The 18,189-nt window shown below is 49.1% G+C and overlaps 1 protein-coding gene across 1 annotated transcript in view; it reads right to left on the bottom strand.

Moving 5' to 3' along the window:
* Positions 1-7,864: 7,864 nt before the first annotated feature.
* Positions 7,865-18,189, bottom strand: part of Tgm6 (transglutaminase 6) — a 30,269-nt gene continuing 19,944 nt past the window's right edge. Inside the window, exons 7-13 of the mRNA XM_076568421.1 lie at positions 17,942-18,080; positions 16,505-16,608; positions 16,192-16,434; positions 14,529-14,870; positions 9,522-9,676; positions 9,141-9,274; positions 7,865-8,018 (exon numbers count right to left, since the gene is read on the bottom strand). Of these exons, the coding sequence (XP_076424536.1) occupies positions 7,865-8,018; positions 9,141-9,274; positions 9,522-9,676; positions 14,529-14,870; positions 16,192-16,434; positions 16,505-16,608; positions 17,942-18,080 (1,271 nt within the window). The remainder of the gene's footprint in view (positions 8,019-9,140; positions 9,275-9,521; positions 9,677-14,528; positions 14,871-16,191; positions 16,435-16,504; positions 16,609-17,941; positions 18,081-18,189) is intronic.

The following is an 18,189-nucleotide window of genomic DNA, read 5'->3' as shown; positions in this document are numbered from 1 at the left end:
CACATTTATAACAGCTGGCTTTGTCTCGATGTCTGGGCTTCCTCAGGACAGTTTTTTTCAGAGGTTTTTTTTTTTTTTTTTTTTTTTTTTTTTTTTTTTGCCAGTTTTCTTTCTTTCTTTCTTTTTTTTAGATTTATTTATTTATTATGTATACAGAAGAGGGCGCCAGATCTCATTACAGATGGTTGTGAGCCACCATGTGGTTGCTGGGAATTGAACTCAGGACCTCTGGAAGAGCAGTCGGTGCTCTTAACCTCTGAGCCATCTCTCCAGCCCCCTTTTCAGAGGTTTTGTTTTGGACATGTGCCAGATTTTGTTCCTTCTTGCACGGAACCTCACCTCTGCCCCAGAATTGTAGCTAATATATCCTGGTGAATCTGGAAGCAAACTCCCTGTCTCCCCAGTGTGGGCTGCTGTGGGTTTTTGTTGTTTGTTAGTGACTTTCTTGACCTAATTCTGTAGAGCTGTGTGTAGAGACTGGAACCTTGGTGTATCAGCTGGTAAGTGTCTTGAATGGGAAACTCCCTGGCTTCCCCAGGCTCTCTCTGTGCGGCATGGCGGCGACGGCACACCTTCGTTCTTGGGCAGGAAGTTTGCCCCTCTCCATTGTCCCCAACCTCCTGCTTGCACACACCTGCAAAGTCAGCTAGAGGTGGGGTGATTGCTTAGGACCTCCCCGTCTTTCCTGCCCAGTCCTGGGCTTGTGTGGAGTGCTGGGCAGCCTCCCCAGATCCCAGGCCTGTGTTGGAGCACATCAGAGTCCCCTATGGTCAGCTAGTTTCCATCTTTTCTCTTTCAAGATCTTTGGTCTGATCTCTGTTGACTCCAACTTTGGGTAGCTGTTGTGCTTTCGAATTTTACTGCCCCGGGACTACAGTACAAAGCGGAAGAGCAGTGATGATAATGCACATTTTTTCCTTGCTTTCAACCGTCCTGGCACCCAAGAGTGTAAACAGAAATGCATCACAGTGCCACAGTCACTGGACTAGCTCAGGCCTGCAGCAATGCCAGGCTTACAGTAAAGGAAAGAGGCTTGAGTCCCAGGTATACCATCTCGAGGCTCGCACAGCTTACAGACTGCAGTCATTCCCGCAGGCACCTTCCTGACCACTCCTGAGGGAGGAGAGAATGCCAAGAGGACACTGCAGACTGGGCTGCACCCCTTTGTCCTAGTAAAGCAGGAGGTAGGAACTTAGCCTCATCCAGCAGCGCTTTAAGTCGGAGGGATCCTTGGGGCTCCATTGTTGATAACTTTAAATTGGAGATCCACTCCACTAGCCTAAATAAGCACTTCCAGCTGCAGATGTCTCTGAAAATGTGAATGCCGTAGGAAGAAGGAAAACAAAGTCACAGGCCATGGAGTGTGCAAGTGTCACATGTTGCTGTGATGTCAGCAACCCCCACCCCACCTCAACATGTGCCCATAGACCGGCATGTCCACCCAGCCTTGGTGATCAGGGGAGCTCACTCCACAGACACCCACGAAGAGATAAAGACGTGTACCCTTTGGGGATGCGCCTGGGCTTTGGGCCTAGGTGGCCTGAATTCACTGACTGCTCCTCAGCTGGGGACCTCTTAACCTCTGCCTAACACAACACCTCACAGGCTATAAAACAGAGACAGGAGGATGGCCTAGCTACTTGGCGTATGGTAAGCACGATGTGCTGTTACACTCTTGAAATCCTAACCTCCTAAGCCTCGGCTGGTTCAGACCCGCTTCCCAAAGCCTAAGAGTCTGTCTAGACTAGACACCCCTTCTACAGGTCCACACAGCGGCCAGCCAACTCAGCACTCTGGTGGTTCAGGGTCAACTTGACTGGGTCTTGGAGTGCCTAGAAATTTGACCAAATACTCTGGGTACTTCAGGGTGAGATTTGAGTCAGTAGGCTAAGTAAAATAGCTACCCTTCCTCAGTGTAGGTGGGTCTTATCCACTCAGTTGAAGGCATGGGTAAGACAAAAGGGCTGAATAAGAGGGCATCCTCTTGAAAGACTGCCTTTGGGCAGCCAGTTGCCAGTGGTGAGGAAGCCCAGGACAGGTGGCAGGATTGTGGGGGGGGGGGGGGGGTTGGGGGGGGTGGGAGGGGGGGGGTGTTCAGCCCTGGGGAGTCTGACCTGCCCCTGGGTGCTGAGAGCAGCTCTCCCCTCCAAACTCCATCCAAACTGCAGATGCATGAGCAATTTGTCATTATTTTGAGCCTTAAATCATGGGTTGGTTTGTTACACAGTAGTTGGTACCTGAACACAGCAAATGTGTCATGGTAGAAGTCACCTAGCTAGGACATTCTGAGGGTTCTGCCACCACCAGAAACATCTTTGCCTGTTTCCTCTGTCCTAATCTCTAAGAGCGAAGTTCCAGGACACGGCTATCTGGGGCAGGGTGCTCAGTCCAGTGCATGCTGGGAGAATACTACAGAAGGCTTAGGGTTTCTCAGCCTGGGGAAGAGGAAGAGGCTGTTGAGATGGGAGCTGGGAGTCACTCTGGGAAAAATGTCCTTGCTATCCAGAGAGCCCTGCTATCCTTTTGATAGGTGTCCCATGGGCCTGTGTGCTCCTTGCCATGGCATCATCAGTGGGTACTGGAGCTTTTATTATTATTATTATTAAGAAAAATTTTTCATTCATTTTACACATTAGTCAAAGAGCTCCCTCTTCCCTCCTCCCGCCCTCCTAGCCTGCCCCTTCCAACCCTTTTCACTTCTTGGTCACCATGGATAAGAAATTTTGCTTCACCATGGGCTTCCTCCCATGATGCACTGCCTCAATATGAGCCCAAGAGCATTGAGGCTAAAAAAAAAAATCACAAAGTGAAATCTCCAAAACCACGAGCCAAAGCGAGCATTTCCTTTCCTTAAATTTTTATTTATTTTGTTTTATGTGTGTGGGTGTCTTGATTCTATGTATGCCTGTGTACCATGTGTGTGCCTGGTGCCTGTGGGGGCCAGAAGAAGGCACTGAGCCTCTGGAACTGGAGTTACAGATATTTGTGAGCCATTGTGTGGGTGCTGGGAATTGAAACTAGCCAGTGCTTAACCACTGAGCTATCTGTCCAGCCCCCGCATATTTCCATATATATATAGAAATATAGAACACACACATATACATACATACATACATACACACACACACACACACACACACATATATGATATTTTGTTACAGTAACAGAAATCTAAGGCAATCCTCTGACTGGAACAGGGTTTCCTAAATACTTGTACAGCTGGCTCTTCACATGAAACAAACTTCAGATACCATGTAACACTTAGGTGTATTATGAGTCTGGGGTCACTCAGAGGTTCATCAGTCTGACAATTAATAAATTTTTAACAAATAAGAGTCTTTATTAAATACTGACCAAGACTATGTATACTGGCCAGGTTCATACCTGAGACTCATGCTCAGAATATGGCGCCAAATGACATTAGTCAGGGGCTTATAAAGGCAAAACTCAACAAGGCCACGCATTCCTGACTTTGTGTGATCAGAGACAAGCACACATCCTGACGTACTTCCTACCTATGTATGATCAAGCACACATCGTGCCTTTGGGGCAACCAAACTTGTTTACAGATGGGAAAAAACTGGCTTGTTATCTTACATGAACAACGGCCCCCAGCGTCCCAGGAAGTTACCTGTTCTGGGGCTAGCGGAGCTGACAGGTCAGGGGCGTTTTTGTTTTATGATCTCTGAAGCACAGGCATTTAAACTTAAAACGTAATGGTAGCCACCACAGGTGCTGTGCAATCGTGAGCAAGTGACTTAACCTTTTTGCACCCCGCTTTTCTTTCTCATTTGCAAAGAGGGGTCAATAAAGAGCCTTCATACAGAGTGGCTGTGAAGGAAAGATGACCGTTTGTAAGGATCCTGAAGTAGCTCCCAGCTTGCACACTAGTTTAAGCATGATTTGTATTGTGATTAAACCCCCCTTTTTTTTCTCTGGCTTTTCTCTCTAAAAATGGGGCTGTCACTTTTGTTTTCTCTTTGGCACTCAACACTAAATTCAATTAGCTGATTTATTCAGTAATTCATTTCTGTGTTTACTTTTATTTCTCACTCTGTGTGTCACACTGTAAAAAAAGATCCCACTTGAACACCTGTCCTCACTGGCTAGAGAGTGTGTGAGGGACACATGGCACAGTCTTGTCCTTGGACTTAGAGCATTCAGCATTCAGGATGGGGACCCGACACAGCCCTGACCCCCTTCAGTGCCACTGATTGCTCACTGGTAGGGAGCAGTGCCAGTAGATGTTGTCCATTTAGGGACATGGCAGCTGTAGAGACCCCTCCTGATCAGCATCATGTTCCTAGGCAAATCAGTGATGGCTTCCATCAGAGAAACAGCCCCGCCAGTCATCCCGGACGCGCTGACAGGCCATTCCAGCTCTGGAGCGGCCTGAGGTGAGGAGGGGGGGGGCACACTGCCCTAGGCTGTCACAGGGCCTCCGACATGGCTCAACTCCTCCCTCTGCTCACCCCAGCTCTCCCAGCCCTGGCCATGGGTATGGAACCCCAGGTTACTCCTTATCAATATCTTGTACTCTAAACTCCACCTGTGAGTGGCCTCCTGGGAAGCTCAGCCCTGAGCTTGATGATGATCTGTTGGAGGATCCAGGAGCCCCTTCCCACTGCTCCTCAATGACTCCTGCTGTGGAGGGGAGTGTCCCTTTCACTAGGAGTTGCAGATGACCTTCTGTCCAGGGCTGGTACTGCCTCAGTTTCTCTCTCTTTGGGGAGCCCTGTGACAGAAGAGACAGGCCTGGCCAGATGTGAGCTGGTTGTTTTGTCAACTTGATACAAATCTTGACATACCCGGGAAGAGAGAATCTTTTTTGTTTTTGTTTTTCAGGACAGGCTTTCTCTGTGTAGCCCTGGCTGTCCTGGAACTTGCTCTGTAGACCAGGCTGGCCTCAAACTGAGAGATCCACCTGCCTCTGCCTCCCCAGTGCTGGGATTAAAGGCGTGCGCCACCATGGCCTAGAAGAGAGAATCTCTAGGAGTTGCCTCAATCAGATTGTTCTGTGAGAAGTCTGTGGGGCATTTTCATGATTAACGATTGATGTGGAAGGGCCCCGTGTGGACAGTGTCACTCCTGAGCCAGTGGTCTTGGGCTGAGCAAGCCATGGAGAGCAAGAAAGCACACCCCTCCATGTTCTCTGCTCTATTTCCTGCCTCCAGGTTCTTGTTCTCCCTCAGTTCCAGCCTTGACTTCCCTCAGTGATGGACTGTGATGTGGAGGTGTAAGCTGAAATAAATCCCTTTGTCCCCATGTTGCTTTGTCACAGCGATAGAAATCCCGACTGTGACACTCTGTGAGGACTACACTGTGGATATGGCTTCTCTCAGTGAGGACTGGGGAGGACAGGGTGGGGGCACATCACACTTCTTCAGTATTTCTGCCCCATGTCCTCGTAGAGAAAGGAAGTCATGCTTAGAGACCTGGTCCAGGAAGACAGTCATTTTCACTGAGTGACTGGGACAGCAGGTATGGGTCCCATTTTAGAAGTACAGATTTGGAGAGAACAGCTAAAGCCAAGGCCCAGAGCCAGAGCTATCTGAGGCTAGGGGTCAGTCTAGGATCAGTATTCAATCAAGAGGTTAGCATCAGATCCTGGGTTGGGTGGGAACTATCGTCTGGCTTCAGAGTTGCTGTGGAGAGTTGGTCCAGGGGCAGTGTTAATATGGATTCAGTTTGGTGCTAGCCAGGTGTTGGTTAAAGGACAAGGGTTAGGATTTGGTTTAATGTCAGGGTTATGATCCAGCCCAGGCTTGAATCACAACTCAATCTAGAATCATTGTCCCAAGCTGGGCATTTATTGTAGTTTCACTCTGGGAATCCTCAAAACTTGCCTTAGCCCTGGATGGAGCTGGATCCTAGCGTTTGAGTTAGCTTGCTGTTCTGTGGAAGGGTTGGGCAACTCTAACCCAGGCTAGGCTTGGCCGGCAGCCTGTTTTAATAACGTTTCTCATGACGCATGTTTGATTGTGCAGCATCTATGCTGACTTCAGTGCTGTAGATTCAAAGTTGAGCAATTACCGCAGAGGCCTCCTGGTTTGCGAAGCCTAAATAACTTATGCTGGGCCTTCACGTTGGCTTCCCAACCCTGCGCTAAAGGCTTGGGGAGGGAGGGGATTTGAGTGTGTAGAAGATCAGATCCCTCACCTGTCTCACTGTTGAAAGCTTTCATGAAAGCAGATAGTCCTTAAGGGCTGGAGTGACTTAAGTAGACAGCCCGAGTCTCATGAAAAGCCTTAGTGCTACCAGTCAGGGCTAGAACATTTCGTGAGGCCGGTTTGGTCCCATTGAAGTCCTATCTCAATCAGCTGGGAAGCACCAGGGGAAAGGGGTGTATGGGAAACAGCTACCTGGCAGGCTGTCCTCGTCCCCCAGACACACGGTCCCGGGAAGTTCAGTTGCAGAGCTGTGCACGCCCCCCACAGGGCTGCCACGGGCCTTCAGCAGGGCTAGGCTGCTTGCTCTGTTCACTCCTGCTCCCTTGACCTCTACCAGTGTTGATCCCAGGTGACTTGTCGGTCAACAGACTGTGGCTCAGGCTGGCCCGAACTCACTATGTAGTCCAGGCTGGCCCGAACTCATGGCAGTCCTCCTGCTTCAAGCCTCTTGGCACATCTACTCATCTGGCCTCTACGTCTCATCTCACATTTTGTAGAATTGTCAGAGAAGTACTTGTATGGAGTGAAACATCTAGCAAACATTTGCTTGACTCCCAACATAAATGGTTCTCATCTGTGTTAAAAAAGATTTATTTTATTTCAATTGCCTGTGTTTGGGAGGAGGGTGTGTGTGCACCTAAGTACAGGTGCCCACAGAGGCCAGAAGTGTGGGCCCCTGCAGTTGGAGTGACAGGAGGTTCTGACATGGGGCTGGGAACCAAACTCAGGCCCTCTCGGAGAGCAGAAAGTGCTCTTAACTGCCGAGCCGTGTCTCCAACTCCCTCATCTTCATTTGTGTCCAAGAGGCACCACATTGCAAATGTGCCTGTTGTGTTGTTCAAAGTCCTTAAACTGCAGCTTAGTTTTAGTTTCTTGGGCTGTCCATACATTTCAGTGCTAAATTCCATATCCTGTGTCATATTCTTCATGGCCCGGTGGTGACTACCCTGTCCTTATCCCAGGCATCAGTGTCCTGCTTTGACTCAAGTGTAGGATCTGCACAGTGCCAGCCATCCTGGTTCCAAGAAAGAGTGGCTGACTGACCCAGGGTGGTTCTGTGGACTCCAGGATGGCCAGAGCCGGAGCACATCCATGCTGCCGAGTTTAGGGGAGGACTCCTCTGTCTTCTTCAGCTGCCTCCAGACAGCTTTAGCCCCTCAAATCCAGAATCAGTGTCTCCACTGAGCGGCAAACCTGTTGCTTAAAATCCAGTGCTTTTTTAAGAACATGAGTTTGGGGTAACAATCGGGGTACTGACATGGATCTCAGTCCTGCTTCTGCTTTGCTTTCTGGCTTCAGGAAGGCTCCTCTGTAATGGTGGTGCTTTGGCCTCTAGAATGTCCCCTTGGGCCCAAGCGTGGCCAGGACATTTGAAGAATCGAGAGAAAAGCAAGGAACAGCGAGCTGCCTGGGCTGAGCAGTCAGATCTAACTCGGCCGGGGCTCTCGGGAGGCTGGGCCACACCATTCCTCCAGCAGAAAGGTGACGAGAGCTGGAGAATCCCTCAGCTCTGACATTACCTCTTGTCCTGAAGAGAAGGATTACCGAGTGCAGCACATCAGTGCCCTGGGAAGGACCTTGCCTAAACTCATGAAGGGGGCCAAAGACAGAAGCAGGGCTAACCCGGACTCCTGGCTCTTATGTGGGAGAAACAAGCAGATGGACAGAGTCCTCCCCAAGTCACTCGAGGCCCCTCACTTGGCTGTGGCCACGTGGATGATCACAAAGCCCTTGATGTCCGGGAACTGTGAGCTGACGAGGTCTACCTGCAGCTGCCTTGGGCCACTCTTGGAGGGGGTGATGTTGAATTGGATCAAGGCCCTCTCCTGAGGCTGCAAGGTGGGCACCCTGGAGGCAAGAGTGTGTGTGGGGGGGGAAAGGCAGACAGTCAGTCCTCTCTCCTTGAGTCTAGCCTGCCTGGCTCTGCCCCAGATCCTCGGGATCACTCACATTTCTCCCTTCGGCCATGTTCTTCCCTCTCTGGTGCTGGCCCTGAGCAAGCCTTGCACTTCTCTCCTTGGCTTTTGGCTCTAGCATTCCTTCTACCTTGCTGCTTTTTCCTTTCCTAACACACCAGGAGCCCAGAACCAGAGTCTCCCCTTAAGGAGACCTTCCCTTTGCATCAGAGACCTGTGCCTGGGAACCCTGTCTTCCTTCTCTATGCCAGAAAAATGCCTCACATTATCATTATCATTTAGGGACCACTCCAAATGCCAGTGGCACCAAAACTTCTCCTTAACCCCCCCACCTTCTCTCAAGGGCTGTCTCTGGTCCCCTAGAATGTGGGGATTCATCCCTCATACTCTTCTCATGGTAACAGCCATCTTTGTGTTCCTAATAACGTCCATGTGGCTCAGAGCACAGATTAGTGTGACCAAGGACTGTATTGAGTAGAGAGTAAATGAATGAATAAATGAAAGAGTGGGTAAGTGAGAGAGCAAAGTAAACAGTGGGTGGCTAATGAATGAACCAGTCAAAACTGAGCTGAGTGAATGAATAACTGATGAGCGAAAATATGAATGGAAGAGTGGATAATGAATGAATAAAAGACAGCAAATGGGGCTGGAGAGTTGGCTCAGAGGCTGAGAGCACTGGCTGCTTTCTAGAAGACCACATGGTGGCTCATAACCAAGTGTAACTCCAGATCCATGGGCTCCCAGTGCCTACTTCAGGACTCAGTGGGGACCAGGCTCACACGGCACACAGGCATGCATGTAGCACAACAATCATACGTAAATAAAAAAATTCAAGACAGAAAGTGAGTGTTAAGCAAGTGGGTAAATGAATGAAAATAAGAGTAATATGTGTGAATGATCGATCTGCTAGGCAAGTGATGTAATGGTTAAATGAATAAAGGCTGATGCTGTGTGCAGTAGGTGTGTCCCCGAAACCCAGAGTCTCTCCTGCTACCTCCTCAGTACCTGTTCTTGGCCCAGCCCTGTCCTTGTCAATCGACAGTCCATCACTTACTCAATACTGAGCTGTCCTTGGAGAAGGCCACTGCCCTCTACCATCAGCTTACAGTCCTTCACGCTCTCCGAGAGGGGGTTGATCACCAACACTTCCACAGCAACGGCCACTCCTACCACTGCTGGGCCCAGCACCTGGAGAGGCAGCATCCGTGAGTCACCCAGCATCCTCTGCATTCCCACTTCCCTGAAGCCCATGGTTCAGGCTGGGCCAGAGAATGTGGCTTTACTCGTAGCCACCTCTGTCTCCACACACCCTGTGAGAACGCCACAGTCTTCTCCACCCTTGAGAGGTGAAGCTGGAGCCCGAGGCTCAGACCCCAGTGTTGGAAAGCCTCCACCAGCCCTGTCAGAAACAGGGTGGCATGTGGACAGGAGTCACCTTGATGGTGATGAAGTCCTCCAGAGTAATGTCCTTCTCCACCAGGAGCTTCTCTCCTTTACTGACAAGGCACATGGCAGCCAACAGAATCTTCTTGTCCTCCGTCAGATCTTCTTTGTACTGAGAGTAAGATATTGTGACTGGGATCTTCTTCTCTGGAAGGCAGAGCACACAGGAAACTGAACCCAAGGCTCAGAGAGGGTGTTTTCTTACCCAAAGTCCCACAGCAAGAATCCACATACAACTGGGTTCAAATCTAGGCCAGGGGGTATCAGGACACCAGGCTGTCGCTCCAAGAGTGCCCAGACAGCTGCATGAACTCTTCATAATTATTCAAGATGGAAATGTCTGATACACCATCTGTCCGTCCCACCTGGAATTTATATTGACTGTTTATATTGGGTGCTCTTTAGATATCAGGTCCAGAGAAGAAAACGATGGCCGTCAACTTTCAAACTCATGGGGGCAACTTCCTTGTAATGTTTCCAAACACTGCTTGGCCATGAAGGGTTGGCGTTAGTCAGCTGTGGCCAGGCTTCACTCATATTCTCTGCCAGTACTCTCAGACTTGAATTCCCATGGTCCAGACACACTTCTGTGTGTGTCTCCCTCTCCCCAGCCACACACACCTTGCCTAGGCATTCTCTTCTTGCGGAGCTCACTACAAGCCATAGCTAACTCTTGGCTCTATTTGGATTTTTTTGACCTCTATTTATCTTACGTGTGTGTGTGTGTGTGTGTGTGTGTGTGTGTGTGTGTGTGTGTGTGTGTGTGTGTGTGTACATGTGCACATATGCAGTGAGTCCTCTTTTGCTTGCCCCGGGCTCTGCAATAATCTATTGTCCTGCCACTTATTTTCCTTTTATTTCTGACCCCCAAAGCATTTGGGTTTTTACTTAGGGAAGATCCTTAAACGTCCCCGTTAGCTCAGAGTTTTACATACAGCCTGCTGCTCCTATGTGCCAGGAGGTTGATCTCCGTGTTAGATGCTGTAAGGCACATTCTATTGGTAAATTGTCGCCTGTTGTTTAGAGTCACTGAGAAGCTGGCTTCAGAAGTGTGGTTGTCCCCTTCCCCATTTCACACACAAACATGTTGGTCTCAAAGTGTCTTCCAAGGTCTGGGGATGGGCTGCTCTACTTCAGTCTGTGACAGGGATGGGGAGGGAACAGCAAAATACCCCAAGAGTGAAACACTGTGTCCTTGAGAAGAGCTGGGAGGCAAACCATTTCCAACAGACATTACCACTGTTTATCACACAATCTGAAGGAGCCTGAAGTGGGAAAGAGACGCCACAAGTTCAGCCAGGGGACACTCAGTCATGGAGAGAAAGCTCAATCGGGAACTCACTTGTCAGCCTCAACCTCCCCGGTTAGTTTCTGTCGGATCTTGTGAGCACCAGCATTGGCCATGGTCTCTTCAGCTTTGTTCTTTCACTTGGACACCTCACCAGAGGGGACACTACTGTCCTGACTCTCTTGATTGGGAATTCCAGCTGGCTGCCTTAAAGGGGCTTTCCCAGTTGATTTCTGGTGAATGTTTCAAACTCTTTTTTTTATTTTAAAGTTTCATTTCATATGTGAGGGGGTTTGGCCTGCGCCACTTGCATGTGTGATGCTGGTGGAGGACAGATGGCATCAGATCCCCTGGGACTGGAGCTGCAGATCATTGTGAGCCACCAGCGGGGCGCTGGAAGTCAAACCCGGGTCCTCTGGAAGAGCAGCCAATGCTCTTAACGGCTGCGTCGTCTCTCCAGCTCCTTTGCTGGGGTTTTTTTGAGTGTTCAATTTGAATCTCTCTCTCTCTCTCTCTCTCTCTCTCTCTCTCTCTCTCTCTCTCTCTCTCTCTCTCTCTCTCGATTACTTAGTAAATTCACTCATTAGAACAGAAAATATGTTATAGTAGATCATTCCCTGAACCACACAAAACAGATTCTTCCTTGTTTGCTGGGCTCCCTTACTTTACTGGGTTATTACTAGAAGAATCCTTGCTACAAAAATAATAATTTTGGAAACAAACTTTTATTAAAGAACTAGGGTGTACTGGGAACCTGGAAGCATTTTCATGGATGAACTAATAAAATCCTTTTAGTTCATGCATAGATATTATAACTATTATCCCCAACTTACAGTAATATAAAAAATAATGAAGATGTGGATAATATATGTTCATTAGATAATTAGGCCAAATACTTTATATTTATCATTTACTTCTTTCCTGGTCATAGACCATGATTCTTCAAGAGTGGTCCTGGGACCAGCATCATCAGAATCAACTGGAAACTCATTAGAATGCCAAGTTCCATCTTGGAGAACCAATGAATGCTGCCAGTGATGCACTTGGGCAGAATGTTGGTCCCAGTTCAGACCCTGGGAAATCTGGCCCCTCATGAAGTACAGATCCCCAGTCATGAACTCCATTCCCAGTTAAGAAACGCTGAGTCTCTTTCCCTCAAGTAGTGATTCTCCACAGCACCTCAGCCAGCCGGAAGTAATAAGCAGTGACTGAATATCCACCCAGCACAGCAGATACCCTTTCTTCTCAAGCTCATATGGAACATTCACCAAGACAGATTATATTCTAAATTCATAAATAACATCTTAATAAGTGTAAAAAATAGAAATAATGCAGCGTGTGCCCTCAGACAACAGGGGATCTAATAGAAAACAATAACAAAGAGAACTGGAAAATCCACAATGCTGGGAATTAGGGGATATGCTACTTTAAATAAAAAAGATGAGCTTTGCTACTTAAGTCAGGCTGGCCTTAAACTCATGCTCTATCTGCGTAAGCCTCCCGACCACTAGATTAGATATTTGTTCCACTGTGCCTAGCTCAATACACTTCTGAAAGAATATGAGCCGAAGAAGAAATGACAAGATAAAAATTTAAATATTTTAAACAAAATGAAAATAAAAATACTTTGTGAGGAATGTCAAAAATGGTGATTAGAAGGAAATTTTTAGTGTGTGTGTGTGTGTATGGCAGATTGAAAATTATTAATCTAGGTATCCACAGGAAAATGGAAAAATTAAAGCCAACATATACCAGAAGAAGAGGAATATAAGAGCTGGGCCTGGTGGCATGGGTCTACAATCATCGCTACTTGGGAGACTGAAGTAGGAGGACCACAATTCAAAGCCTGCTGAGCCTACAGGGTGAGTCAAGGCTAGCCTGGGCAAACTGGTGAGACCCTGTCTCAAAATAAAATGAAAATGTGGAGGGGGGCAAGGGTGTTACTCAGGGTGAAGAGACTTCAAAGCATAGAGCTCCACACTCAATGTGCAGTGGAGCAGCAACCAACCACCAGACAAAGGAAAGAAGAAAGGAATCATACACAAAGAGAGCACAACACAAAAGAAAGAGAAAGAGAATGACACTAATTAGGGGAAATCAATGAAAATTAAAGCCAAAAAAAAAAAAAATCAGTATTGAAAAGCAACCAAACCTAAAGCTGGTCTTTGAAAAAAAATACCTTGATTTTGTTAAAAAAAAAATAAGTTCAGTAAAAGGATACCTATGAAGAGCTTATAAAGTGAGCTATGATATACTAGGAAGAGTGCACAGCGTGGCGACATTTAATTAGAACTGTGCTTTTCACAAGGCAAACAGGCAGGGAGCGTTTAGAAGGGAGACCTGTCAACAGTTTGTAGGTAGGTGGTGAGATGAGAGGCGATTTTTCTCATTTGCTTTTGAGTTCTTTAATGAATATGTATTATTTTGAACATGAAAAAAAAAAAAAACGCTAAAAGCCAGGAGATGTTAATTTATTCCATTACAAAGTGTTATTTTGTGATTTGGATTTTGTGACAAGAAATGACAAAAAGAGCTAGAAAGCGTGTGGTACCTCCTCCGTGGTTTTTAGCCTGTGTAAGCCCACGAGGTGTATTTACAAGGGACTGGCCAGAGGGGTGACAGCGATCAAACCCTGTTCAGCTGTATCCTTAGAACCAGACAGGGTGAGAGAAGTGAGACAGACAGATGATACGCACAGACGTACACAACGCACCCGTGTGTTTAGAGAATCAGGAAAGATACGTAAGGACAGAGACAGAAATGGGAGACATACATACGGAGAGAATGGCGACACACAGCCAGGCAGACAGAAAGAGGGACGACATGTATGAAGAGTGAGGGAGAGACAGAACAAGGAGAGATGAAGTGGGAAAGGACGGAGGAGCAAACAAACCGAACCCATCTGGGAAATCACGCGAAACGCGTGATGTGTTCAGGGCTCATGGAAAGCATCCCTGACTGACGGAAAGAAAAGCAACAGGCCAGTTAAAAACCATTCAAACCTTTTCTAAAGGCCTAGGGCCACGCCATTTCACAGTGAAATGCCAAGTGTGGCTTTTAGGCTAATGCCCCACCAAGGGAGCATCGCCGGCATGGCGTGAGGCATCTCCTGTACAGCCTGGAGACCAAAGGCTGAGGCGCTGGTGCTGGCAGTGTTCCGGGCGTGGAACCCTAGCCCCTCTCTACCCTGGGTCGGGAGTCCCTCCAAGCCTGGCTGCCCGGGTTCGGGTCCTGCTGCCACATGTGCCAGGTGTGAATTTGAACTCTGGGTGTGGGTCCACTTCTCTGAAGGATGGAGCCATTGCTGGTATCTAGGATGGGTGTGGGCTTTGGAAGAGTGACACAGAGCACGTCCTGTATGCTGTGACATGCTCCCAGCATGTGCTTATTTGGTCTTGTAAATAATCACTTCGGCTGTGATGACTAGGTGACAGGTCACCTCACCCCTAAAGCCAGTTTGCCACCGGATGACTGTGGGCTTGTGTCGCCATTACAGTAAAGTGAACCACACGGTCATGATTTCCTCCTCTGACCTTCAATTTTCTTATCTGTAAAGTGGGGGCGAGAGACAGGCACTGACATCAAAGCTTTGGGCTATCCTTCCTGGAGATGAACACCAATCTGGGAATCTCCCTCACTGCTGCCCATCCCCCAGTCAACTTGGAAAAGGAGGTGTATTGGCCAGGTCCCATTAGGCCACCCTGATCTTACCTTCTTGTGGCCCCAGCTTCACTGTGTGGGATTCACGCAGGATCTCTGCCACTGGCTTGCGGGTATAGAGGATGGTAGCACCACTTAGATTGACTTGGACCCGCTGGGCCCTGGAGGTGAGGCTGGTCAAGCACAGAGCTAGCTTCAGGTCCTGGCCAAGCACCGGTGGCTCCAACATTTTGAACTTGCCAGTGATGCTGGGTTTGGTGGCCGGTTCTAGGAGGTCATCACGCCAGACACCGCGCACACCGGCCCTGCGGATCCGCCTCCTCCTCCCCCAGGCTTCGATGCTGAGCAGTTTCTTCACAGCTTTGTTGTACACCTGCCTCTCCTTCCGGGACCCTGCAGGGTATCTTTACATCAGACACAGGCAGCACACTCTCCCTCAACCCAGGTCCAGACTCGGTTGCTCTGGGCAAGCCCACCACTTGTCGCCACTATATATTCCCATGGCTCTTGAGGGCTCACACTGGAAGCCCAAGATCATAGGGAGCTCTTTGCCAAATGCCCATGTCCGCTTCTCTGTTTAAATATACTTTACAACAGTTGCTGAAACATCAGGTCAGGAAATTTCACATAAAAATGCAGGTTTTCAGCATCTCTGACAACTGGGTGAAAAGAAACTCATTATCGCCATCATGAAATGGGATGCTGATTTCTTCTCGGGCCAAAAGCCATCCCAAGACTCCACATTCTGAATTCCAGAAAGTCTCTGCAGATGGCAGATCAGCTCTCCCCACCCACTGCCTACCCCGATGCAACAAGGGGGCAGAAGGGTGGAGATTTCTGGCAGAGATGGGAACTAAGGCAATGCTGGTGCCCGTGAGGTACGGATGCTCGAGAGAGTTGAGGTGAGGTGTGGGGTGTAAACGTGGAGTACCCTACCCGCAGTCTCACCAGTGTTAGGGTGCCTCAGATTGTCTGGGCAATACCTGGAGGGCACGCTGTGGTGGGCACACCAGCCCCGGCAGAGACGACTCACCCTCCTATGACTGCTAGCATCCCTGTTCTGGTTTGTACTCAGAGAGCAGCAGGGACAAACTCTGATTCCAGTTTGAACCAGATCTTAATCACTCGGTAGCATGTCTTAACAAACATAAGTGACTGGCCGTATGGGTCAGATTACCACCCCATCCAGGGACCTGCTGCCCTATGGGAAAAGGAGATCGTCAGAGTACAGTGTTGGAGGTGGCGATGAGGAAAACACCCATCTTGTTTTTGTACCCCAACAAATGCAAGTTCTTCCATAACCAGGGACTAGGGCTGTGGCAGAGGACTGGAAGGTGACAGACTCCAGTGACAGCTACTGTCGTTTTGTGCTGTGCCTAGTCCCTGTTTCCGACCTGTGCCATTGCTACCACCTGCTCCTGTCTCCACGATCACTCGGTACAACTGTTAACCCACGTGCATGCCTGTGCAATCCTTGGCATATGGCAAGCGTTGGAGGAAACAGCACTATTCTTGCTGTATATGAGAAAGCTAGCCCAGAAGAGGTGTGCAGTGGGCAGAGAAGGCAGGTGCCAGCAGCATAGACCGCGCCCAACTGCAGCTACTGCGGCCATCCTCACATTTGGAGGGGATCCTGCTCCAGATTTTCCGTGGGCCTTCTGCAGCCCACAGACCATCATGGGGAGGCTGATAAAGTCTGCTCCATGGCGCTCACCTTCTGGATACTTGTAGAGGCCTGTGATGTCCACACGAGAGTCACTGCCCACTGCCTTGGTACTGATGCACCTGCCGATCTTCTTCGTGTCTGAGTACACGCGCTCCCGCCTCTTGTCCTCATGCCACAGCCAGGTGATGTAGTCTGCGTTGACCTCAGCAAAGACGAAGGGGCCATCGTGGGCTAGGTGCACATCACCCTCACGGATGGCGGTGACTGAGGCAGGGCCGCACTGGAACGTGCCTGGGCAGGAGGAGGAATAGGATGAGCAGCATGCTGCCAGGGGGGTCCGGGCCCACCCAACAATCCCTACCTTCGCTCTCTTCTTGGGGCGTGGCGTCCAAAACCTGCCAGCCATCATAGGAGGGGCCCAGGTCCTGTCGCGCAAACCAGCTTTCATTCCAGACATGGAAATTCCTGCCAGAGACATGCGGGCAAGGTGGCTGTGTGCATACAGAGGCCCAGAGAAGGGAAGTCCCTACTGCAGACCAGTCAGTGCTGCGGCTGCTCCCCATGACCCACTCATTCACATGATTTTTGTGTGCATGACTGCGTGTACACATGTCAACAACCTGCTTTCAAGATGCCAGAAATACAGCTGTAGGGAAGACCAAAGAGCTTGCCCCCACCCAGCTCACCCTGCCTGGCTAATGTAAGTAGATGTGCGTGTTCATGTGTGCATAAGTGTATGTTTACGTGTGTGCATCTTGCATGTTTAAATGTGTGTGTGCTTCTATGCTTGTGTGTCTGCAAGCTTGCATATTTGTGTGTGTTTGTGCCCTTGTGTGCATGAGGGCTTTTATGTTTGTGTGTGCTGTGTGTCCCTGCACCTGCATGCATGCAAGTTTGTGGGTTTTTCTGACCTTGTGTGTATGAGTGCTTGTATGTTGGTGTATATTTGTATGTCTGTGTGTTTGCATATTTTTGTGTTTTTCATGTGTTTATACATCTTCCTACTTGCATGTTGGTGTATGTTTTGTCTCTGTGTGCTTACGTGTACATATGTATGTACATATGTATATGTGTCTGTGTGTATTTATGTGCGTGTGTGTCTCTGTGTACAAGTGTGTGTAAGTATGTGCATATGTGTGTATATCCTTGTGTACACACATGTGTGTTTTTATTTTAATGAAGATGACAGGAAGACAGGGACCCTCAAACACTGTCATAAATACTGTGCAGAAAACGAGGGGCTTGTGCCAGAGAACGGCTGCTGGAGACCTACTCTAGGTAAATGACCTCTAAGATGAGGCCTATCTTCAAAGGAATCAGCCAGAGAAAGGCTGAAGCGAACAGCATTCTGGGTAGGAGGAATAGTGTAGACAAAGGGCAGGGGACAGGAAATTGTGCTCAAGGACTAGGAGATGTGCAAGTATCTTGGGAGTGAGTAACAGGAGGGTGGGTAGGGCGTGGGCTGTGCAGACATTGTGTAGGCCCTGGTGAGGAGGTCTTGACTATTCTCAGCTTCCTGAGCTCACAGTGAGAGTATGAGATTGGAACAATGGTGTTACTTGCACAAGGCTGCATGGCAGACAAGCAGCCGAGGGAAACCAGATCCTGCTTTACTGGGCTGGTGTTAAGGCGGCAGTGGAATCCTCTGGGGAGGCCACTCTCACTGAAAAATGCATCGGTAAACATCTGGGGGCCAGAGGGAGGTGACGACATCAGGAAGAGAGGTTTGTATGAGGAGAGGAGAGAAGAACTGGACTGGGCCGCTCCTGACCCCGATGCTCAGTGGCCCAGGACCTACCACATGCTGTCTTCTGTCAGGTCCTCCAGGGTCCGTCCAAAAGAGTCTACATATTTGTCCACACTCAGGTTGCCATCAGTGTCATGGGCTGAGTTGAAGTTGGACACCACCCTGGTTGCGATCCCCAGGCACCTGAGGACTGTGGAGTAGCGCGTCAGGGGGAGGTGCCCAGTTCCACGCACGCTGCTCCGCCTCTCTTGCCTCAGTCCCTGGTCTCTCCACTGTGGCTCTCCTGTCTCAGAACCACC

Source organism: Peromyscus maniculatus, chromosome 4 (assembly GCF_049852395.1).
Source record: "Peromyscus maniculatus bairdii isolate BWxNUB_F1_BW_parent chromosome 4, HU_Pman_BW_mat_3.1, whole genome shotgun sequence".
NCBI lineage: Eukaryota > Metazoa > Chordata > Mammalia > Rodentia > Cricetidae > Peromyscus > Peromyscus maniculatus.
This window is presented reverse-complemented; position numbering and strand designations above follow the sequence as displayed.